Source organism: Equus caballus, chromosome 1 (assembly GCF_041296265.1).
Source record: "Equus caballus isolate H_3958 breed thoroughbred chromosome 1, TB-T2T, whole genome shotgun sequence".
NCBI lineage: Eukaryota > Metazoa > Chordata > Mammalia > Perissodactyla > Equidae > Equus > Equus caballus.
Genome location: NC_091684.1, coordinates 79,509,371 through 79,532,862, shown reverse-complemented (window position 1 = coordinate 79,532,862; position 23,492 = coordinate 79,509,371). Strand labels below are relative to the sequence as shown.

Below are 23,492 nucleotides of genomic sequence, written 5' to 3'. Positions count from 1 at the left end.
GGGGCGCTCATTTGGCCTTTCCTAGCCCTCCTCCCACCTGTGGGCGCCGCCCCTCCCCAGGCCCAAGCTGGAAGGGGCGCTTCTTCAAATACCACCATCACCTGGGACGAAGCGAAGGCCTTCCCAATTAGGAAGAGAAGTGATTGTTTTTACTTACAAACGAAACCTAGTTCATTAAATGCAGAACACAACCTTTCAGTTAGATCTCGAGATTCAGTGGGAAACACCGATTCAGCGAGGAAACGTCCGCCGCGGGAGGAGCGGAAACGCGCTCTGCCGGCGGCGCTCGGGCCCCAGCACCACGGTCAGCGCCCGCCCGGCGCCGCGCCAGGGCCGCCCGCCCGCAGCTGGCCCGGGCCCGCTGCTGACTGGGGCGCCGAGCAGACGGAGAGGGACGCCTCAGCCCTCACCAAAGGCTCAAGTCGGGCCGCGATGGGCCAGCCAGTGTTTGGAAATGCATCTGACCCAGAGGGAGAAGCCGTGAGTACGGGAAGATTTAACTAAGGTCTTGTAAGGAGCGCACGCATTCGGAGTGTTGTGAGAAGTGACCTAGGATTATGGAGTCTGTCCTCCCCTGTCCCCACTGCTCCCTAGCCCCAGCAAATAAACACAACTTTGCGCTGCGTAACAGAATGGCTGAGTTTAATGCTTCAAGTTTTCCATTTCCTTCCACAGGGCTTTGTTTAAAAATAACAAAATGAGGTAAATAAGTTAATGTATGTACACATTATAAACATTGTGTCGTTTGCGGAGGCAGCAACGGCAGTTGTTAGAAAGTTGCTGCGCTGTGGCTCAAGATCAGCCACCTGCAACTTGAGCAGATTGTCGTCCTGAGGAGAATTCGCACGCTGTTGGCGGAGTGGGGTCTAGAAGCATTTGCGGTGGACGATGGAGGGGCCGGCCTCGTCGTACTCCTGCTTGGTGATCCACATCTGCTGGAAGGTGGACAGGGAGGCCAGGATGGAGCCCCCGATCCACACTGAGTACTTGCGCTCAGGCGGGGCGATGATCTGTAAGAGAGTGCAGATAGAGCGTCAGGTGGGGGGCCGCATCCCTGAGCCCACTCGAGGGCGTAGGGCGTGGGCCGCCGCCCACCTTGATCTTCATGGTGCTGGGGGCCAGAGCCGTGATCTCCTTCTGCATGCGGTCGGCTATCCCTGGGTACATGGTGGTGCCCCCCGACATGACGTTGTTGGCGTACAGGTCCTTCCTGATGTCGATGTCGCATTTCATGATGCTGTTGTAGGTGGTCTCATGGATGCCCGCCGACTCCATGCCTGGGGACCGCAGGAGGCAGCGTGAGCAGGCGGGCGCAGCGGTTGGGACGGGCTCCAGGGACCGGGTGGGGACAGGCGGGGACGGACGGGTTCGCGCGCGGTCCGGGGGCATGGGCGGGCGGCGAGCGGGTCTCACCGATGAAGGAGGGCTGGAAGAGCGTCTCCGGGCAGCGGAAGCGCTCGTTGCCGATGGTGATGACCTGTCCATCGGGCAGCTCGTAGCTCTTCTCCAGGGAGGAGGAGGAGGCGGCCGTCGCCATCTCGTTCTCGAAGTCCAGGGCCACGTAACACAGCTTCTCCTTGATGTCGCGCACGATCTCGCGTTCAGCTGTGGGGGGCAGGGGCAGGAGAGGAGCCCTCATTCAGGGCCGGGGGCCGCCCGCGCCGCCAGCCCGCCCAGGGTGCCCGGGGCACCGCGCACCTGTGGTCACAAAGGAGTAGCCACGCTCGGTGAGGATCTTCATCAGGTAGTCAGTGAGGTCGCGGCCGGCCAGGTCCAGGCGCATGATGGCGTGCGGCAGGGCGTAGCCCTCATAGATGGGCACATTGTGGGTGACGCCGTCGCCGGAGTCCAGCACGATGCCTGCGCGGGGAGAGGACGTGGCAGCGAGTGAGCGAGGCCTCCTGGCGCCCCTAGACCTGGCGCGGGCCGCAGCAGGCCGGCCCCGCCGGTGGGAGCGAGGCCCGCACTAGGTACTGGTTGTGCGGGAGGGAAAGTGTTGGGTGCAGGCTGGGGGCGAAGTGTCGGGGGAGGGGAGCAGCCGCGAGCTGGGCGGCGTGGTCCCGCAGGCACTCACCGGTGGTACGGCCGGAGGCGTAAAGGGACAGCACGGCCTGGATGGCCACGTACATGGCCGGCACGTTGAAGGTCTCAAACATGATCTGGGTCATCTTCTCGCGGTTGGCCTTGGGGTTGAGGGGGGCCTCGGTGAGCAGGGTGGGGTGTTCCTCGGGGGCCACGCGGAGCTCGTTGTAGAAGGTGTGGTGCCAGATCTTCTCCATGTCGTCCCAGTTGGTGATGATGCCGTGTTCAATGGGGTACTTCAGGGTCAGAATACCTCTCTTGCTCTGAGCCTCGTCGCCCACGTAGGAATCTTTCTGACCCATACCTACCATGACGCCCTGCGGAGTGGAGACACCACGCACACGTTACCGCGGCTCAGAGTGGCGCGGGGCTGGGCTGCGTGGGGACTTCCGCGGACAGGCAGCCTGACCTGGTGACGAGGGCGGCCCACGATGGAGGGGAACACGGCCCTAGGGGCGTCATCGCCGGCGAAGCCAGCTTTCACCAGCCCGGAGCCATTGTCGCACACAAGGGCGGTGGTCTCGTCTTCGTCGCACATGGTGTCTGGTTTCTGGAAGGACAGGAAGGCGGTGGAGATGCACGGTGCGTCAGCGCAGGAGGCCCCGCCTTCCCAAGTTCCCTCCTTCTCCCGGGAACTATGGATACCCTCAGCCCCTAGCGCTGCACATCTGGCTGGCGGAGCGGCCAAAGGGACTCCGGGTCCGTGCTTAAAGCTGCGCTGCCCTGAGGAGAGGGGCACAGGGTTGTGGGGACCACACTGAGAATTTCTACACCCCGGGAACCCAGGGGCATGTTGTCCTTGGAGACCTCTCTGCCTTCGCTGCAGGACACCTGCTGCAAGAGCTAGATGTTAGCACCCACCCTCTCTGCGCCTCGGTGGCCTCATCTAGGGGGTTAAGGCCCGCAATATCTGTTTGCTGGGCAAGTGTGAGGGTGAAAGGGGATGCCCATGGGAAGGGCTTGGATGCCCCATCCAGGTAGGAACGACCTATTCTAGACCCCCACGACATTCCATGTTCACAACAGAGACACCCTTTCACCTGATGTTGAGCCCAGGGAGTAGTGGCCCTTGCTTCTGTGTGGCTCTGGTGCCAGGTTGGGAGTGAATTGACCTTGGGACAACTAAAGCAAAACCTTTAATCTACCTAGCACATACTAAATGTCAGATAGAGCAGCCCAAAGGGGCCAGTGATAAATTTGGAGACGTTTCCAAAGGCTGACTATGTCTCCTCTTTAAAGCACATATGGCTTTGGGGACCAAGGCGCAGCGCAGGGCACAGGCCTGGGGCTGATCCAGTGAGTCGGTTGGGCTCTACCCCGGAGCTCTCTAGGCTCCCCTAGGGGGTGCCCTGTCTCGCTGTCCCCTTCCCACTCCCACCCTACCTGGGCGGGTGGCTACACCTGCTGCTCTCAGGCCCTGGTCTCCACGGAAGGGAAGGGAGGCTTCTCTCGGCGGCGCTGTCCGCTGCGGTGGCCGCTTGTCTCCACGATCAGGTTTTATATAGCCCGCGGGCGCTCCCCCCGCGTCGCCCCGCAGGAATGTCGCTCCCCTTCTCGAGCCATATTTGGGTGTTGGGCACTAGAGCCCCCTCCCCTGGCCAGTTCGCGGCCTGGGCCCCCGCCCGAGTCCCCGGCGCTGACCAAAGAAGGAGCGGCCTGGCCTGGGCCCAGGTAACGCCGGCCAGGCCGTATATGGTGTGTGTCCCCGGCGGGTTAGCCCCTCCCGACCTGGCCCAGTTGCCCGCTGGAGAGGATGGGGTGGGGCGAGGGTCACCGTGTGTGCCTGTGGGTGCGCATGTGCGCCTGCGCTCCCCGAGCTGCACCTGTCCGAAAGGCCACCCCACCCCTGTCCATTCGGCGATCACTGGGCGCTCCGGAAGGTGCCTCCCATATTTCACTCCTTCGGTTCTTTACTCAGACCCTCAAACCCTCACATGCGACCACAGGGAGGAGGAAGCCGTGCCCAAGTGGTAGGCCTGAGAGGACTGGAAAAGAAGTCACACCCGGCGTCCCAGGCAGGGAATGAGGGCGACCCTCCTCACCACCCCAGTGATCTTCGTTTCTCCCTCCCCACCGCTGAGCTCCCCAAATCCAGAGGGCTGACCCAAGTCGGCCCCCACCCCCACCAAGCAGAGGGCCACGGGGCAGGGGGAGGGCTGCAGCTGTCTCGGCACAGACAACTGGCGGCGGGAGGCAAGGGCGGAGCGGCAGGGAGGAGGTGTGGGGCTCCCGGGGACAGGCCCAGGCGGTGACTCTGGCAGCGCAGGGCACAAAGCCAGGGCACCCGGGACTGGCCTGCCTGGGTGATGTGCAGTGCCCTCCGGGATTCATGGAGTGAATTTTGGGGGTGTTCTCCTCCAGGACTGACCCACCCCAGGTTGCCATGAGCCTAGCTGAGTGCCCTACCCCCACATCCTCCGTGGGGCTGAGTGTTCCTCTCCTGGGACACAACCCACTACGTGGAGGTGGAAACTGGTGAGGTGCTCTTACTGGAGGAAGCCTTGCTCGTCCTTCCTCCCAGCGAGGACAAGGACATTGCACTCTAGGATGGGTAGCAACTTTTCCTTCCGCAAAGGCTGAGCACACTCATCTTTATATTTAGAGAATGATGCCTCGCCAAGGCCAGGCTGCTTCCCAGTCCACCTTGGAGTCACCACCTACCCGAGCCTGCTGAAGCGGTTCTATTTATACCACTGATAGATGGGGATATGCCTTTCAAATTTTCTAGAAGGATTTGGATCTACTTATGGTAAGGCAGAATGGGGGTCAGAGGAGGTCATCCAGTTGGTGCCTGTGTCGCTTTTTTCTTTTCGGGGTGGGGGACAAGAACAGTTCTAACCTTGCTGTAGAAGGCACAAGGAGAAAATTTTCTGTGATGAACTCAGTGACGTGCTTTCACATGTCACATCAGTGATGTGGTGCAAGCCAGAATGGAATCATTCATTTTTCTGATGCACTTAACTGTTCCCAAAATAGCTGCAATTCACATTTGGTCATGGAAGGCAGCAGTTGGGCTAAGGATGTAACCCTCCTCTGTAGCCCACATCACAGCAGCCCTTCCAAAAAATGATCAGTCACTTGAAAAACAAGCGCCTTCGTTAGTATGGGCCCTATGTAGTGAGTATAAAGGGCCAATTAAAAGCTACTGTCGTTTCGTTTTTAGCTCTATTATTTTAGAGAATGGATGAATGAATGACAGAACTCCATTTCATTTCTCATACCTTGTGTCCCCTGCGTCAGTGAGTCGTGGAGACACTAGAAAAAAGCCACCTTGAAAATGCATTATATGTACAATATAAGGGGAATTGCTTACATTTTGGCTTTGAAGGTAGGAAAAAATGTGCTATCATTCACTGAATACCTAAGAATACGTGGACCTTTTGAAGGGGAATGGGGTTATCAATATTTTCCAAAACTCTTTCTCAGTCCAACCCTTCTAAGCTCAGAATTAGAGTCAAATACACATTCGAAAGCTCTGAACCAAACGCTCACATACTAATGGAGATCTGCTAGTACAGCACACGGCAGGGGGACCGGCCCTGAGAGGCTGGCCCGGACCTCTGCTCTCCGCCCACCTGGCCTGGTTTAAACAGTCCCTGCGGGTCGGCCCAGGGCCGGCTCAGGCCCAATCTGGTCTTGTGAACTCTCATTGGCTGAGGGTACAGACCTCACAAGCGGGTGGAAAAGCTGCCTCCATACATGTACACTTTCGGGGAGCACCCAGTGGCCTGCCTCGCCTGAGTAAGCGGGTTACTGCCTGTGCACCCTTTTGAGAACCATCACTGAGTAAAGGTCAGCCATGTCAGGCATGCTCGACAGAGAGCTCCTGCTTCTAAGTTTTCAGGTGCAGCCTCAGCTCTTGATGCTCTGACAGGGCCCTTCCGCCACAAGTCAGCCCACGTGCTCACACCTCCCTTCCCTCCGGCCTTGTCCCCTCAACTCCTCACATGTCTGTAATATCCCAGTCTTGCTCAGTCTAAGCATTCTATCTGATTTCCTATCAATTTAAACATGAATTTGCAAAAACATTTTATATTCACTCATGTTGTTCCCATTAACTTTTTAAACTATCCCGAGGTAAATAATATAGGCACCATTCATTTCAGTTTTAAAAATAAGAAAACCAAGGCTCCACGAGCTGGATAACACATCCCAGGTCCCAGGGCAGCTGGCAGCAGGGCAGAGGCTTAGGCCACCCGTCCTTCCACTAGGCGCGGGCAGGGTGGAGGACTGCTTTCTATCTTCCTTTAATCTTCCCCAATACTTGGAATAGTTCTGGAAACATAACAGATCCTCAAGGGATGTTTTCCAATGAAGGGCCAAAGGCATCCTGAAATGAAGTCATGGCTTCATCTGCAACTATCATCTATAGTCTCAAAAACAATAGTGAGTGGGGCTGGCTGGCAAAACTCAAAGTCAGACACATTCCAGGGACCAGGTGGATAAAGGAAAACACCAAACTTATTCTCCTCACAAGCCACGCATCTGAAAACATCAGGTCAACCCATGGCAGCCAGGAAGGCAGGGCCTGGATGTGCTGGGGATGTTCTCACTCTGAGACTTGCTCTGCCTTGGCCATCTCTCAGGGCCTGGTCCTCTCTCCTCCTCCCCTACCACCTTCTTACACCTGGTATAATGAACTAGTGAGAAGCCTGCGCTTTGGAGTAAAGCACAGCTGGCTATGCAGCCCACTCTCATTGGCTATGTGACCTTCAGGTCACTTCCAGAAAGACTGAGCACTCTCAACTGAGGACACTACCTACTCCTTAAGGCTGACTTGAAGATTAAAACTAGGCAAATACCTGGGACATAAGAAAAATTCAATAAGTGGTACGGTATCTTTCTTCTAAGTGTTTGGAGGAGGAGAGAGGGCTGGGGTGGTAGAAGAGGTGAGCAGAGGAAATTAGAAATTATTAGAACTGTTCACTAAACGCATGTCATCATAACTCAACAGGAAGAGTCAGGGTAATTTTAAATGTATTTGGAGCATACAAAGATTTCTGTACAAAGATTTATTCTTGTATTATTTAAAACGGAAAAAAAACCCCACAAAAAACCTAACTACCAAAACCATTAACCTGCATGTTTTAAGATTGTTAAGAGTGAGACAGAGGAGCTGTTAAATAAATTATGATACAGCCATGTGGTAAGGTGTCTGCAGTCATTAAAAATTATATCTTGAAAAACACTGAAGACATGCATTCTCAAAGAGGTGGGAAATTGGTTCTTGGAGAGTGGGGTGAAAAAAATCTTAGATATTACAGTGATTTGCGGCCTCCAAAGATCATAGTCCATAAAAAGATACACAGCATGTCTGTGGTATTAAACTTCCACAGGGGGTGGGCGTGGAGTGATTAGGAAAAACTGTAGTCTCCTTAGGAAGAGTGATAATGAAAAAAAGGTTGAGGGGCTGGCCCCGTGGCCGAGTGGTTAAGTTCGCGCGCTCTGCTGCGGTGGCCCAGGGTTTTGCTGGTTCGAGTCCTGGGCACGGACATGGCGCCGCTCACTGAGCCATGCTGAGGCAGCATCCCACATGCCACAACTAGAAGGACCCACACTAAAAATACACAACTATGTACCAGGGGGCTTTGGGGAGAAAAAGGAAAAAATAAAATCTTTAAAAAAAAAAAAAAAGGTTGAGAAATACTAGATTAAAGATATACAGAAATACAATATCTCACATCAAAATAAGTGGGTTACAAAATATAATAGTATGCACATTCCAAAACATTCTAAGATATATTTCAAAATGGTAACTGAAGTTATGTCTGGCTGGTGAGATTATAATGGTTTATTTTTTTCAATATACTTTTTTTCCCAAATACATTTCACATTTCCTACAGTATATTTTTAATTTTAGAATTACACAAGATGAATTTTTTAAACTGTACTTTGGTATTTAATGAGAGGATTTACGTAGAAATATGTAAAGCTATTCTCTCTTCAGGTACTCTCTGAATACAGTGTCCAGGAAGAGCTGGGTGGGGCTACGTCAATATTCCCGTAGTTAGGAGCCTCCAAACATGCAGGTGTGTGGGATCGCAGCAGAGTGAGCGTGAATCTAACGTCATCCTGGAGTGGGTTTCCTTCTGTTCACAAGTTACCGGAGAAGACTAGCTGCCTGTGAGAACTATGGGCACACCCTGATTCTTCCACAGCCCCCATACGCTCAGTGAGTGACACTTCAGGAAAACTGATTCAGACCCCAAAGGAAAAAAGAAACACAATCCAATTTTTATAAGTTTTCTTCGAAAATGAAAACCGTAAAACAGAGCGTATCAGTAGTCTTTTAGTTCACTATGGATTTCAGTGAGTCTCATACATATCTCAAGTTCTGCCTTAATCCTTGACACATTCACAAATTCTTAAGCCATTCCAACACACAAGGCCTGCTACTCATTATCAGAATCACAACCTGATTATTTGATTTAATGAAAGCCGCAAACTGCAACTTTCAGAACAGCATTCAGAGACAGGAGTGGAAAAACCTCTTCCCAATCAAAGTTTCCCTTTCACTAGAAAACAGTCTCGCCTTTAAAGCACAATTATAATTTGTCATTATCAATTACTCAATTTATATAAAAATCAATGATTCTTTGATAAAGATGATGTAGAACAAATTTTTGAAGTTCAGAAGAAAAAATTATTCAAAATCTTAGGCCTTAATTTCACTATTACTGTTAAAATAATTTTTAAAAACCCACCCATTGTGGTGCTATAGCTACTGCCTCTAGGAGACAGTGCTGGAAGAGCGAGACCTCTCACCCCTCAGTCAGACCACGAGACGACACTATGAGAGCAGTTTCACATCCACAGAATCAGCAGGGCCAGAGGCATCATCAGATTGGCTATCCTGTCACACTAGGGATAATTAGATTAGTGGCGGCATGTGAGGGTGGCACAATCCTGTGTCCCCAGAGCACATTACTACCTGCCAGGATCATACAGGTGAGAACTGTTAACGTCTCTGTAAAACCAAAGCCTCATCTCATAACATAAGAATTCAACGATTTCTGACCTGCTCTCTGACAAGCTCCTCTTCCTAACTCCTCTTGGACCTTCCCTATATTCCTAACCCGGACCCTGATGCTGTCCCAACACACAAGCTGCAAACAGAAAAAGACCAGGCTCCTCACTTCCTCCCTTTGATTATTAATGCAAACAGCTCCACTAACCAGTTCTCCCGAACACGGTCAAAGGCTGCTTCACAGCCTGGAGGGGAGAGGGCATGACGGCTGCGCTTTGTGAAACAGGAACAGGACTCTCTTTACCATATTTAACTGCTGACCTTTTCAGCTGTTGGAGCAAGTCATTTAGTGAGCATTCAACTGGGCCAAGTCTGAATATGCCAGCAACTCCCTGCCCAATCTCTGGTCTTTATTTAAAGCCAGATTAAAACTGAGTGATGACATTGGTTAGGACAAAGAAACTTTAAGAACTACTACTTTTCAGTTAAATCAGATGCCATATTAAGAAACCCTATAATGGTTTCTAGCATTGTGCATGCTTTATATTAGCTAGACAGACTGTGGTAAAGCTGGAACTCAGTGTAAATCACCCTGAAAATATATGAAGTTGATTGAATCCCCATACTGAAAGACTGTAACTAACACTAATACTATAAATTTAATATACGGAACTTATAGATAGGTTAGAAAGCCACATAAATGTTTTATTCACTAAAATACTTCCATTAATATTCTATTATTTATGCAGAAAACTTTCAAGTTTTACCAATGAATTAATCAGTTATCAAGCTCACATGAGTTAGGCCCACTCTACTTTGTCTTTTGTCCTATAAGAAGTCAGCAAAATTTCACATTTATCTTACTAGATATTTCCCATTAGCCCTAACCAAAATAGATACCAAACACTCCAGATTCTCTTCAGTGCACAATATCCAGTCATGGCCATTTCAGAGACAACCCAGTACAATTTTGTTATTTTTAGAGTTAAAGAAACTGAAGTCTAGAAGTGATCTGTGCATACAAGTAGCCAGAACCAGGACAAGAAGTCTAGAACCCTGGATGGAATGAGATTAAAAAGAAAGAGCAGCAAGTATAGAAACATCAACTGATAAATTTCAGATGGAAAAAAGGAAAAGAGAAAATATCATGCAACTAACAATTATAGTTACATAGCTGTTTTATAGTAGCTCCAAATAAAGTATAAAAAACTCAGCAATACACGCTATAAAACTGCACAAACTTCCAGATGTTTAGGCCTAAAATTTTTATAAGGACACACTTATACAAATTTCCAGGAACAATGGCCATTTTTAGAAAAAGTTACATTTGTCCCTGGACATAATATTCATAATTTGCTTTCAAAACAAACTCAAAATAAGGATTAGACTTCAAGCTTCCCAGCTGATCTGCTTGTAGTAGGTCTTTCACTTCCGGTAGATATTCACTGAGCTGAATGCCTATAAACACAAACATAGACAGACGTTTGTATTTTCATAAAACTCTCAAACGAATTAAGATGATTGATGACAAAACCACCTGTGCTTCTACTTAAAATATAATGTCACTCTGCTATTGGGAAATACTTTGTTCTACATTCCTTCCATCTGTCAAACATACTTGCAGGTCTAACAACATGACATTCTTTACTTAGAAGAGGCTGCTTGAGTGCTTTTTCCTCTTAGTGGTCAAAATAGCCAATCTATTTAAAGTCTTTAACAAGATCTCAAGTATTTTCATTCTTCTCCACAGTTAATTCATTCTCTCAACACGGATGTTTTCAACTAATCACTGGAAAACAAGTATTTTAAACAATTATATTTTTACCTATTTGGGAAATAGTTTAGCAGAAATACTGCCATGAAAGCTAGCTATGGTATCTCAAAATGTAGTAAAGTTTAAATCTAAAACTAGATAGGTGAAAGAATCATTTCTTCATTCTTCATCAGTCTTCTATAGAGCTGGAAAGCCAGTGAGCACTGATTAAATGGATTGTTTAAACTGATATCTATGTAGTTACAAAAAAGTATGTACAATTTTCTCATTTGATAAATAAAACTAGCAGAATATTTTTAAATTAATGACAATTTTTTATAGATTGTTATATTACCGTAAGGTTCTCAAAATCAATTAGCGGGTTTGGTTTTGTTTACTGGGAAGATTCACCCTCAGCTAACATCTGTTGCCAATCTTCCTCTTTTTCCCCTCCCCACAGCCCCGGTACATAGCTGTATATTCTAGTTATAAGTTCTTCTAGTTCTTCCACAAGAGCCGCAACCACAGCATGGCAACTGACAGAGAAGTGGTGTGGTTCTGTGACCAGGAATCAAACCCAGGCCACCGAAGCAGTGAGAGCGCCAAACTTTAACCACTGGGCCATCAGGGCTGGCTCCAGGTTTTTTTTTTAATACCCTCAAATTGCCTAGGACCATTCTTTGTACTTAATTGATAGACAATAAAAATCTGGGTTAATAAATGTTGAAACTAAATCCAAAATATTTATATGTAATTTACTACAATTAACATGCTTTTAATAAAGACTTTCTCTGCAAAATAGTATTATAATCATGAAAATATCACATTAATTTCTAAAAGACCAATTCTCTAAAAGAAACCTAACATCTTACTTGACTTCTATTCTTATACTGCATGCTTTCTGTTTAGACCTAATCTTTGACGGATCCTTCCTGTTCTTTGGAGCAGGGGTAGAAACTTGAATGTTTGCAGAGGTCCGGCAGGAGCGTGAGCAAGGTGACCCGGGGGTGTTGGTAAACTCAGAGCCGCTGTCCATTCAAAGCGGGCAGTGCTCATCAGCTCCAGCTGACTGTTGCCAGGTAAATATTTCACTCTGGTATAGGCAAATCTTTTGCGTTTTAAGAGAAGTCAGAAAACAAGACTTTTATAAGAACTCTTCTCAACTATTAAATGCTGATGATTTATTAGAAAGAATTTTAAACTCCATGTCATGATATGTGCATTCTGTTACGTAACCTACTTCAACAACACGTAAAAACAAATGGGAAAGCTCCATGTGGGTAATTCAAACATATCTGTAGGATGAATTCATTCCACAGGCTGAAATCAGGCTGTCAAAGCCTATGAAATACAATGTGAGGCTACCTACATCTCTCTATCTGCAGAATCTGTACTTTAAAAACATTTACCATTGTACACAAAAGCCTTATTAAAAGGGTTCCAAAAATAAATGTCTTTGGCTTGTTTTTATAATAAACATATATACCATTTAAAAATATATTTATATAATAGTTTCTACTTGTTTTTGTCCTTTGGTCAAAATTTATTTCTTGTTGTAAAATTATAACTTTTCATTCCTGTTTTTCATCTCTGATTTATAATATAGAATAGCAAAAACTGAAAAGACATTTAAATAGCACTAAATACTAAATTAGCCACACTTCAGTTCTGTGGGACTTTTAAGAGAAGTTAACTTCATGGAAAGCATCAGACTGGGGTCCAAATGCTTTCTAATATCTATTAGGCTCAAGTGGAGAATCTCTCCAGCAGTGCAGAGAAACCAACCATATCCAGTTATTTCTTCAATTCCAAATATAGAAAAGAGAAAAATTTATATATTTTAGCTCTTTCTGAATTTTAAGTATTTTCAAGCAAAACATATTCTCTTTTGCTATATTCCTTCCTTATTTAAATTTTAATTTATATTTATTTTTTGACAATGAAAAGGCTTAATTAACCTTTGTGTTATTTGCTCATCTTTGAAAATGAAAGCACTCATTGAGTCTACTGTCAGTGCGGGGTCACCAACTATCCATTTTCATAAATAAAAGTCCAGGTTAGGGGCCAGCCTAGTGGCATAGTGGTTAAGTTTGCAAGCTTTGCTTTGGCAGCCTGGGGTTCACAGGTTCAGATCCCAGGTGCAGATCTGGCACTACTCGTTAAGCCATGCTGTGGCAGCATCCCACACAAAAAAGAGAGGAAGACTGGCACAGATGTTAGCTTAGCGACAATCTTCCTTGGACAAAAAGAGGAAGATTGGCAACAGACGTTAGCTCAGGGCCAATCTTCCTCACAAATAAATAAAGAAAGTCCAGGTCAATTCTGAGGGAAGTTCCCAGTAATCTACTCACAGAATTGCATTTATATTTGACTAGTTAAACAAGAGACTAAAAATATGAAAAGTAATGCTAGGAGATCAACACAGATAGGCTCTAAGATGAAAGCTTATGGAACTCAAACACTAAGAGCTGACGTCTCTTCAACCTCAGAGCACTGGTGTGTGTGATTAGTCCCACAGTACTTCTCTGAGGGCCCCTTCATTTCACTTGGTTAAGCTAGTGATTCTAAAATAGAGGACTGCAGAACAGAATCTATTACACAGGAGTTAGAGCTATGAATCTGCAAAATAATTCTAGGCATTCAAAGAACAAATGCTTACTGAGTGACTACTATGTACAGGGCACTGGGCTGGGCATGTTTTATATGGATTAAATCACGCATCTTGCAAATATTTGTATGGAAAATTTTCAAATTTCAAATTTTATTCATCATAATGAATAAAATTCACATCCATTTAGAAGGACTACTGAATTTAAAATAGCTTTTTGTCATTGTATTTTTTCTAATTGGTATTAAAGAGAGTGTCCTTATATTTGAAAAGATAGGTAAACACTAGGTTAGCCTATTTTGCACATTGTCTGAATTTAGTATCACATATTTCGATCTAATAATTCTATAATAAATATGAGCCACACTTGTTTCTTGTATAAAATGTGCAAAATCTCTCATCTCTCATCTAATACTCTTCATATATTAAGCTCCCAAAAGAGGTGAAAGTAAGTACCCTCTAATTCATCTTTCTCCCTGAGAACAAACATTTTATCTGTAAAAGCGTCTTTACCTATTTGTTATCTTGACGAAGCAAATGGAATTTTGCTCACTGCTTTGGATACAAAACATACTCCATTCTAGTTTCTTTTTATTTTGCTCCAAAAATGAATTTTAGAGTGTTAATGTCCAAAATGGATTTGTAAAAACATTTTGTAATTTGCTCTTAAGCACAGTATGGCCAGTTTAGTAGAGGATATACCAAAAAATTTATACCTCATTTCAAGTTCTCTACCTTCACAAAAGTTACCTGAGAAGTTAAAGGAAATGATTACTGTTTTCATACAGATTTTTGGTGTCACAACCAACATTTGAGTCCGTTTCTTCTCTGTCCTGAGTCAGCATGGAGACTTCACCCACTGTAATCACCCAGGACCCAAGTGGATGGAGACTTCACCTTGACATATGCTCCCCCAGTTGGAGACGGAGGAAAAAAGCCCTTCCTTTACAGTCACATGTCACTTAACGATGGGGATACATTCTGAGAAATGTGCCCTTAGGCGATTTCATCATTGTGCGAACATCACAAAGTGTACGATGGTATAGCCTACTACACACCTGGGCTATATGGTACCAATCTTATGGCACCACTATGGTATATGGGGGTCCATCATTGACCGAAATGTCATTATGTGGTGCATAACTGTATTTTAAACAAATCTGTCTAACTCTGAGCTTGATACTGCTTAATCTTAAACCACCCTGGCATCTGACACCTTTGCAAATCCCCATTATGCTAAGATTTCTAAAACTGAGGAGTAATATTGTAATTTCCAATATTAACAAACCGCTTACCATCTTTTAAAAGTTTCTGTAAGATTTTCACAAATATACTGTCTTTAGACACTTCAATTGGATCATCTTTACCATCTGAACTGGACCAGCTAGAAAACAAAATCACCATGAGGGGAAAATGAAATCATGGACAAATCCTACATTAATGACTTCTGTTCGCTATCGTGGTTTTGTCTGGATGGTAGTAGGGCGGTGGAGAATCTTGAGTTTTGTGATACTATTTCAACTTATTTAAATAAGGGAACTTTAAATGTTAGATATACTTAGAGTCTCTATATTAGATATAAAATGCTACACAGAGGTAGGTATTCATGTGTTTGATGTCAGCACCAAGTAGTAAGCTATCTTTCCCTAAAAAATTCTATAAGTAACAATCTAGTAAGGACCCAAAAATGTGATCTTTCAGAGTAGAGGCAATAGTTATAATATGTTATAACATATTCTGTTTTTCATATAAGTACATGGCAATCAGTGTCTAATATAATGTTGTTTTCTTTATCTAGTTGAGATTATCTACTACGGGAATAAAAAAACACACGGAGCCACTGCTTTGTAGTAACCAAAGGACATATCCCACAGGATACCTTAAAGTTTTTCAACAAGAAGCCAGGACAAGAAACTCCAGTCACGTCAGCATACCTTTGTATGATTAGGAAGGAGAATCAAGTAGGCAGAGCTAGATGCTTCAGAGGGTGACCTCCAAGACCAGATTTAACAACAATTTTAACTATCTGAGAGTGATCAAAGGAAGAAATGCTTTAGTAAAAACAGTTCTACCGCAATTTCTCAACACCACAGGAAAAAGGAGAATTGCAAGCAGGGAAGGCTTTTAGCACCCAAGTCACGCACTCTTTCAAATTCTTTTCCTGGAAACAATCCACCCCACCAACTGATCACTCTCAGTCTTTCTTTGCCACCACCTACCACTGTCATTCCCATGAGGGAAACCCTCCTCTGCAGGAAGAAGACGACTGAAAAAGAGGTCTCAATAACTTAAAAGAGGGCATTGATCCTCAAATTGTAATAACTTTTTATTTAAACAACAACAAAAAAGAAGCCTCAAGTCTTGTTTGGCAGCACTGGCCTGACTCCAGTGAAAATAAGGAACATATGTATTTCTGTGCAAACTGACAGTCTAAATTTTAAAATCCAAAGTAGAGCTTTATTACATCAGTGGTTCTAGGTCCTTAAATTATTCCTTAATTACTGAATAAAAAAATTTAAGATTATTAACGCAACCATTAAAATTTTCATCATATATGCTACAGTACAATTAGGTTACAAAACCATTTATGTATGATACCATAATCTCCCTCAAGAGTCCTTTTCCAAAACCACACCTTAGATTCTTGCTATGAGAACTTACTTATCTCTCTGAAGAGCTTTGCAAAGGATTTCCAGTTTTAGATCATTTATATTTACATCTTCCTCCTTCACAGCAAAACAAAAAATCCTTATTAATTCCTGAGTTAAAAAAATACATGCTTAAATTTGAGTTGTCAACTCCTAATTCTGCATAAATATTATTGCTTTAATTCATAATTTAAAAGAATTTGCTTTTCTTCAAGACATTAATGCTACTCAGAAGAGTAAGCCAATTAATAAATTTCTGTGAATTAGTTTATTATGTGAAAATGTGATTTTATCAGGAAGCTTGAGATGGTTAAGATTTTAAACAAGGTAATGTAAAAGCCAACACAGTGTGTTTTTAAAATCTACCAAACTGCTTTCAATTGCAGGGCTAACTACTTAACCTACAGAATTTTCATTATAATCTTTTCTTCAAAGAAGGCAAAACAGCTCTTACAGGGAGTACTATGAAGAGTAAATTGATAAAACAACATATTAGATTGAAGAACAAATAATAACAATAAGTGAAAGAGAAAAAATATCTCGGGACTTGGAAAAGCAGCCTTTTTTATTTGTACGTGGAAAAAGACACCTGGCAATGTGTGAGAATGATCAGGAAATGGAATCTCTTGACAGCTTTCCTAAAGAACTGTATGTATCCCAAGAGTCAGGGGTAGCTAAACCAGTCTTTTTTTAATTAACACATTTTCATGATTGGCTAAAAGAGGTAGTTTTTCCTCTTTGTATATGTCTTCAGTTCTACAGAAAACCATATATAAATTGTGACACTCGCCTATGATCATCTCAAGTGATTTGACTTACTTCATCAATATATTCCAGCAGGTCCAAAGCTTTCTTGAAATCATATTCATTAGCTCTTCTGTTTTCTTCACAGATATATAGCTATGGTAAGTTAAAATAAGGTTGAGGATTATTTTAAGTAATCATATAAACAAGACTGGAGAAAAGAAGTTATGTCTCTCAAGTAAGCTGTAGGTATTTTTATAGTAAAAAGACAGTGTCACATTTGGAAATTACACTCCAGTTACCTCACAATAAACTGTCTTTTAAAACATGGATATGTTTAATCAGTAATTAATTTGCATAACTTGGTATATATACTTTTAAAGTATCAGTAAATTTATATTCCTAGGTTCAAGATGGCATATACATGTCAGTATTCTTTTGAGCATACTCTTTGAAATAAATTGCTGCCCTTGCACTTTTGAAGCTGGCTACAATGCTTTTGAAATGCTGCCCTTTCAAATAGGTTAAAAAAATGAGACCTATGATAAAGTTATGCAGTTGGTCTATGGTTTACTTAAAAGACAAGAAAGCATACACCAACATGTTACCAACAGTTATCCCTGGTTGGTCAGATCATAGCTGACTATATACTCATTTCTGTATTCTTCAAATCCTGTAATTTTATAATTAAAAAAATACTTGCCTTATTAAAAATGTCAGTTTGAATTTCTCCTATGTTCTTTTTTCAACTATTAAAATATTACAAATTTCATTTTTAAGTATTGCAAATGATCCTTTAACAGCAAAAGACAATACTCAAACCATTTCAGAAGAAAGTTATCTACTTGTTTTCATTGTCCTATAACACTTAAAAAAAACAATACTTTAGTTCAGTGTTTCTGAACATCCTTTTTTCTTCACAACGTTAACATCTCTGAAATTGGAATGCGGTTTTAAAATTGATGGTGTATCAGAGTAAAACTGGCGCTACTTTTTCCTTTTCAGTGATACATAAAATAATGGTGAGCCCTACAAGCAACAGCATTTTAGATTTTTAAAGTAAATATGCTATTATTAGAAGAAGGTGTTGTGAGCTCAATTATAGGAAATCTGTTACTAATAATGGCTAAAATACTTAAGTTCTCAAAACGATTTGCTTTCTTTTTAATATAACTACGGCAAATTCAACGTGATCCTATGACATCACTCTTGCATTTGAAATACTTTCCTGAAAGAAAAGAAGTAAATTTAAGGCTATTAGTGTACATAACACCAAAACTATCTTATCTAGCCCATAATCTAGCGATGCCCTTAGGAATGGGTTATGTTGCAGAGGAAAAGGGAGAGGACCGCATACACAGGCTACATAAACCAGTCCCTTAAGAACCATTTTTCCTATGGAAGAGCCTGAAATGAATCTCATGGTACATCTCTGTTCTATACTGGAAAAGAAAAATATAAGTAATTTCTTCTGGTCACCTGGATAAGCATCTTTAGGAATAGGTGGAGCTATACGGTGAGGCAGAGGCTGCTCCACCACTTTCTGCTAATTGGCATCCTGCTCTCAAGCAGCTTCCAATAACTTGTTCTAGGGGAAAGTTATCAGGCAAATAGGAAGTGGAAAGATGACTCCTCTTAGGAACTATACTACATGGCCCGAGAAACACCAAGGATGTTTTGAGATGAAGAAATGGTGCAAGGATTTGCAAAGCACATACCCCAATGAGTTGCGGTGCAGTCAATACCGGCATTGCACTGAGACTTAGCTGTTTTTCAGCTAGCAGCTGTTCAGGGAGGGTCTCCTGGTGCAGCAGAAAGCGCTCTTGCTCAGCCATTTCTAGAATTCAAAATGAGAGGGGGGAGGGGGAGTAAACTTTCACTTTTGCTCTGTCATAAAACAAATCTGAATTTAAAAAGAAAAAAGGAATATCTCTAAAGGGTATCTCATCACTTTGCAGTGATCTTAGAATGCTATTAATTCTGCTTATTCTTGATTCCTGATTATGTTAAAACATATTCATGTTTTGAACAAAGTCATATGGATTATCACAGAAAGCAGAAATAGTGAGGAGGCAGGGAGAAGAGCTAAGAAAATACACTCTACTGCTTGAACAAGTTGTACAGCAGACGGTCATTTCACGAGGCATAAGTCCCCCAAATCTGAGGTCTCTCAGTCCCATTTTATGGTAAGTGAGTGCAAAGTGCCTCCTCCCATGAGAGTTTCTAGTATAATTTTATTCACTAAGAGAAATGATCTATTTAAAAGCCACTATGAGAATATTCCAGGAAAAACAAAACGTGGACGATTATGTGCCAAACCTATTATCTAGCAACGGCTGTCTCTATAGGATGAGGGGCAGGGGCTTTTACTTGCCATAAACTAGCCAGGTTGCAGCCCACTACCTGGCTTTGCCCATGACAATGTGTTGGGTTACAGGGAAAAATAGTTGAGAACTGCTATATAGCCTCATAAACACAGCAGTTACAAACAAATGGAGTGACCAAAGCACAAATAGGCTCATTCAAAGACTGGCATTACTCCACATGATCCCAATTTTGTAAAAATTAAACAAAACATTTTTGCGCGATTTCTATACCTAGGAAAACAGACTGGGAGGATACACAAAACAGTAACAGCAGTTATCTCTGGGGCAGTGGGATTATAGACAACTTATTTTTTTGTTGTGTTTTTTCTATAATTTACAAATTCCCACAAGGAATTATTTATAAAACCAGGAAGTTACTTTTTAAAAACCTACTCCCTACAATTAGATACACTCTGATAATAGTCTGTAGAAAATTATTGAGACCTGATAATATTCTCATTGTGTTAAGAAAGCAGAAGTTAAGAAGTGATCAAATGCAAAATGATGACCAGAGTTCCAATGATAATTGGGTTGAAAAACGAGAAATAATAAAGCCCTGCACTAAAATATTTGATTAACATGATCTATCTTTGGTGGCCAGGCTAAAACATGGCTCCCCCTTTCAGACTGTCAGCCAGCCTTGCAGAATATATACACTCTTCTCTAGAAGGATAAGCACTACTAGTGCTTAAAAATAAAAGGTTGAAGGAAGATTCTCCCAAACAGTGAAAAATAAATTTAATAAGAAAAGTTAAATGCTAATCTTATGATTTATTGAACACTTAATATGTGTAAGACATTTTTTTCAAGGAACACACAGAGCCTCTGATCCTTACAACTATCCACTTTATAGCTGAGGAAACAGGCTCAGGAGGTTCACTCAGCTGCCCGAATCTCAAAGCTGGTGAGGTGGAGAAAATATCGGAAACCAAAGCTGTCCATTTTTATCCAGATTCTACTGCACCCACTCCTCAGAGGAGAAAAATGACAGCAGTATATTTTGATTCCAGACCTCAGAGGTTGGACTCTGTAGCTCAGCCTTGCAACCAAATACCCATATTTGCATATACTTCACCTCAACCACATAGTTGAGATTTTCCCCGATTTTTATTTTGAAAAATTCCAAACCTACAGAAAATTTTAAAGAATACAATGGGCACTGTATACGTAAAGCCAGCTGCTGCTAACATTTTGCCAACTTTGCTTCATCTGTCTATCTATCTACCTGCCTCCCTCTCTAAAGCATATGAAAGTTCCAGACATCATGACATTTCACTTCTAAATACTTCAGCATGTATCTCCTAAGAACAAAGACATTCAACCACAATAACATTATCAGGCCTAAAGAAGTTAACATCAATATAGCAATATCGTCTAATATTAAGTATGTTCAAATTTCCCCAGTTGTCCCCCAAAATTTTGTCATTGTTTTGGTTACTTGGGGGATGAGTGAGAAGCCAATCAAGAATCTCACACCGCATTTGGTTGTCAGGGCTTTTAGGCTCCTTTAATCTAAAACAGCCTGCTGTCTTTTTTTTTTCTCCATGTGGCTGAATTTTGAAGTCTGGGGCAACTGTATTGTAAAATGCCCTCAAGCAGAATATATCTAATTGTTCCCTTGCGATTAGATTTAGGTTGAACACTTTTGGCAAGAATGCAACACAGGTGGTGTTATAATATTGACATAACATCACTCCAGGAAGTACGTAGTGTGAGTTTGCCTCACTGCTGGTGATGGTATCTGCTAGATTTGTGTAATGATACTCTGATAACATGAGAATATCCTCTTCCCTTAATCCCTAAACTCAATGGTTTTAGCATCCTTCGATGACTAATTATTCACCCTGGTTGCAAAACAGTGATTTCCCAAGTCAATCATTCTTTCTACATTTATTACTGGCATTCTTTTTTTGTAAAGAAGCATTTCACTGACCCCTCCCCTTTTGGGTATCACTGTGGATTTACACAGTGATACAAAAAAAGATTTTTCTTTTTTAAACTGTAAAATAAAATCCTTTACCATCATTCTTTTTGGTGTTCAAATTAACCCCAAACTTGGCCAGTGGAAGCTATTGTGTTGTTTGACATCTCTACATTAACCATGCTTTCCGGCCCAATAAGACTTGCCAAGATCATTTCTTCAATCATCGACTTTGTTTCCTTTTACTGAGAAATGGTAGTTAGAAACCAAAATATGGGACTAGGAATACCCATGCTACTAGGGTGTCATTGCTTTTAGGCCTTTTCAGTGGACAGAGCTAAGAAATACATTTTTTAAACAATCATGATTCCATCTGATATCTCCAATTCAAATGCAGTAATACAGGGTTCTTCCTCATCTTCCTTCTGTATATCTCCTTTCTCCTTGATTCTCAAAAATAAGAATATATTCAGGGGCTGGCCCAGTGGTGCAGTGGTTAAGTTCCTGTGCTCCACTTTGGCAGCCCGGGGTTCACAGGTTTGGGTCCCGGGCACAGACCTACGCACTGCTTATCAAGCCATGCTGTGGTAGGCATCCCACATATAAAATAGAGGAAGATGGGCATAGATGTTAGCTCAGGGCCAATCTTCCTCAAAATAGAACAAACAAACAAATAACAATACATTTTCTCAGTCTACAAATATACATAAAACAGTTTCACACTTATGACACCAAACAGTTTTGAATTCTGAAACCAACAGCTTCAGAATTACCACTACCTACAACAAACTCACTGAGTAAAGATCAAGATTTCTTTGTAGTTCTTCTTCTTAGAATATGAGTCACTAAGGGTGTAATCTGAGTACTCTGTTAAAATCATTTGAATTTATTCTTTAGGAATTCTTATTTAAAATATAAATTACTTTTCTCTATAAAGAGAATCCCAACTATATGACTGAGTAATTGTCTAAGGATACTGAATAGGAAGCATTCCTCTTAAAGGAGAGATGGGTCCTGTTTCTAATGGTTCCCCTTAAATGAAAATAGGAATGCATTATAAGAGTTCATTGATAGCATGACTCATTTGTTGTCTTCTTGTTCAAATTCTTTTTTTTGGTGAGGACAACTGTCCCTGAGCTAACACCTGTGCCAATCTTCCACTATTTTGTATGTGGGATGCTGCCACAGCACGGCTTGATGAGTGGTGTGTAGGTCTGCACCGGGGATCCAAACCTGTAAAACCTGGGCTGCTGAAGCAGAGCATGTGAACTTAACCACTATGCCACTGGGCTAGCCCCCTTCAAATTCTTTTCTTTACCTTCAATTTTTTCTTGCAGTATATCCTCTGAAAAGTCTGAAGCTAATGCAGCCAGTTTACTCAACCCAAGAAGGGTTTTTTTCTTTGCAAAGTAACGAGTTTCCACATTTGCCAAACCCAGAAGTGTTGCATGAGCCTACAATAAATAAAATATGAAAACTGATAAGATCCTGGGTACTAATTCAAAGTGAAATAAAGATTAAGTGCTACCCCAACTTCTTTTTCCCCCTAAGCTATATCAAAGAAAGATCAAGTCAATATTAGCAAACCTAAAAACTGATCAGGACCCTACATTGAGAATAATTACACAATAAAATATCAACCATGCACACTAATTATTGGGAAAAGAAACATGAATAAAACATTTGCTCTATAACAATTTTATAGTCACTTCAACATCCTGTCAAAGACAAACTTTAAAATTAAAGTACTGTTTTTACTCATAATTCGAACATCTTTTAATAAGAAAACACTTATTACAAAAAAAGGCTAATAACTGTTATTTACACATTAATAAAATTTTTGTGATTTTGCTGTAATAGTAGGCAAACCACAATGGGCTACATGTTTTTATTGAGATATTCTAAGTAACAGCAATACCATCATAAATCAAAAAGAATACTTTATTCATATTACATGAGAGAATAAGAGATACACATTTAAAATAATCTATTAAGTAATATTTTAATTGCTAAAAACGAAACTAATTAAAACTAACTAAATAAAAAATTGCCTAAATCTGCTCCATATAACTGAATCCTTCTTACCTTTTCTAATTCTTGGCTGTTAATTTCATGTAGCCAGCTGAGATGTTCATGAGCTTGCAAAAAATTCGCCAACTGTCCATGCTGAGAAATGGGCTGAGATAATAATTTGCCTCGCTTTCCTTTCTCCAGATACCAACGGAAGAGAAAGTCTGAAAAATTCTACAAATAACCAAGCCAAGAATCCAATAATATTTAGTAACACAATTTTTAAAAATACATTTCTGATAATAAAATACTAAATTTCTTCCAGAGTCCTTAAACTCCAGAATAGAACTCTTGTTTTAAACTTTAATTTCCTATATTGTAGGTTCCTTAAAA

General features: G+C 42.4%; 2 protein-coding genes across 7 annotated transcripts in view; both read right to left on the bottom strand.

The window, feature by feature from the left end:
• Window positions 1–621: 621 nt before the first annotated feature.
• Window positions 622–3,792, bottom strand: ACTA1 (actin alpha 1, skeletal muscle). Of its 2 annotated transcripts, none has more exons than XM_005602627.4 (7): window positions 3,484–3,792; window positions 2,492–2,632; window positions 2,075–2,399; window positions 1,699–1,860; window positions 1,414–1,605; window positions 1,096–1,277; window positions 622–1,010 (listed from the first exon to the last, which is right to left on the bottom strand). In XM_005602627.4, the coding sequence occupies exons 2-7, from the start codon at window positions 2,618–2,620 to the stop codon at window positions 867–869; spliced, it is 1,134 nt and encodes a 377-aa protein (XP_005602684.1). In that variant the 5' UTR covers window positions 2,621–2,632; window positions 3,484–3,792; the 3' UTR covers window positions 622–866. The 2 variants fall into 2 exon arrangements, with proteins under 2 accessions (XP_005602684.1, NP_001304187.1); NM_001317258.1 differs by lacking the exon at window positions 3,484–3,792 and adding an exon at window positions 3,466–3,479 and having other exon boundaries at window positions 811–1,010.
• Window positions 3,793–7,858: 4,066 nt separating this feature from the next.
• The window catches only part of NUP133 (nucleoporin 133), a 51,383-nt gene continuing 35,749 nt past the window's right edge, over window positions 7,859–23,492 (bottom strand). For 4 of the 5 annotated variants that reach the window (XM_001497676.6, XM_070228373.1, XM_070228375.1 and 1 more), the window contains 7 exons: window positions 23,175–23,333; window positions 22,408–22,543; window positions 18,521–18,639; window positions 16,878–16,958; window positions 16,072–16,136; window positions 14,706–14,794; window positions 7,859–10,507 (listed from right to left, as the gene is read on the bottom strand). In XM_001497676.6, coding sequence (XP_001497726.1) covers window positions 10,371–10,507; window positions 14,706–14,794; window positions 16,072–16,136; window positions 16,878–16,958; window positions 18,521–18,639; window positions 22,408–22,543; window positions 23,175–23,333 — 786 coding nt within the window. In that variant the 3' untranslated portion in view covers window positions 7,859–10,370. The remainder of the gene's footprint in view (window positions 10,508–14,705; window positions 14,795–16,071; window positions 16,137–16,877; window positions 16,959–18,520; window positions 18,640–22,407; window positions 22,544–23,174; window positions 23,334–23,492) is intronic. The other variant, XM_023646301.2, reaches the window with a different exon arrangement.

Coding starts and splice junctions, on each gene's coding strand:
- ACTA1 (XM_005602627.4), bottom strand. CDS start 2,620: ATGTGCGACGAAGACGAGACCACCGCCCTTGTGTGCGACAATGGCTCC. Junction 1,278..1,413: donor CTTCCAGCCCTCCTTCATCG/GTGAGACCCGCT, acceptor TGCGGTCCCCAG/GCATGGAGTCGGCGGGCATC. Junction 1,011..1,095: donor CCAGCACCATGAAGATCAAG/GTGGGCGGCGGC, acceptor ACTCTCTTACAG/ATCATCGCCCCGCCTGAGCG.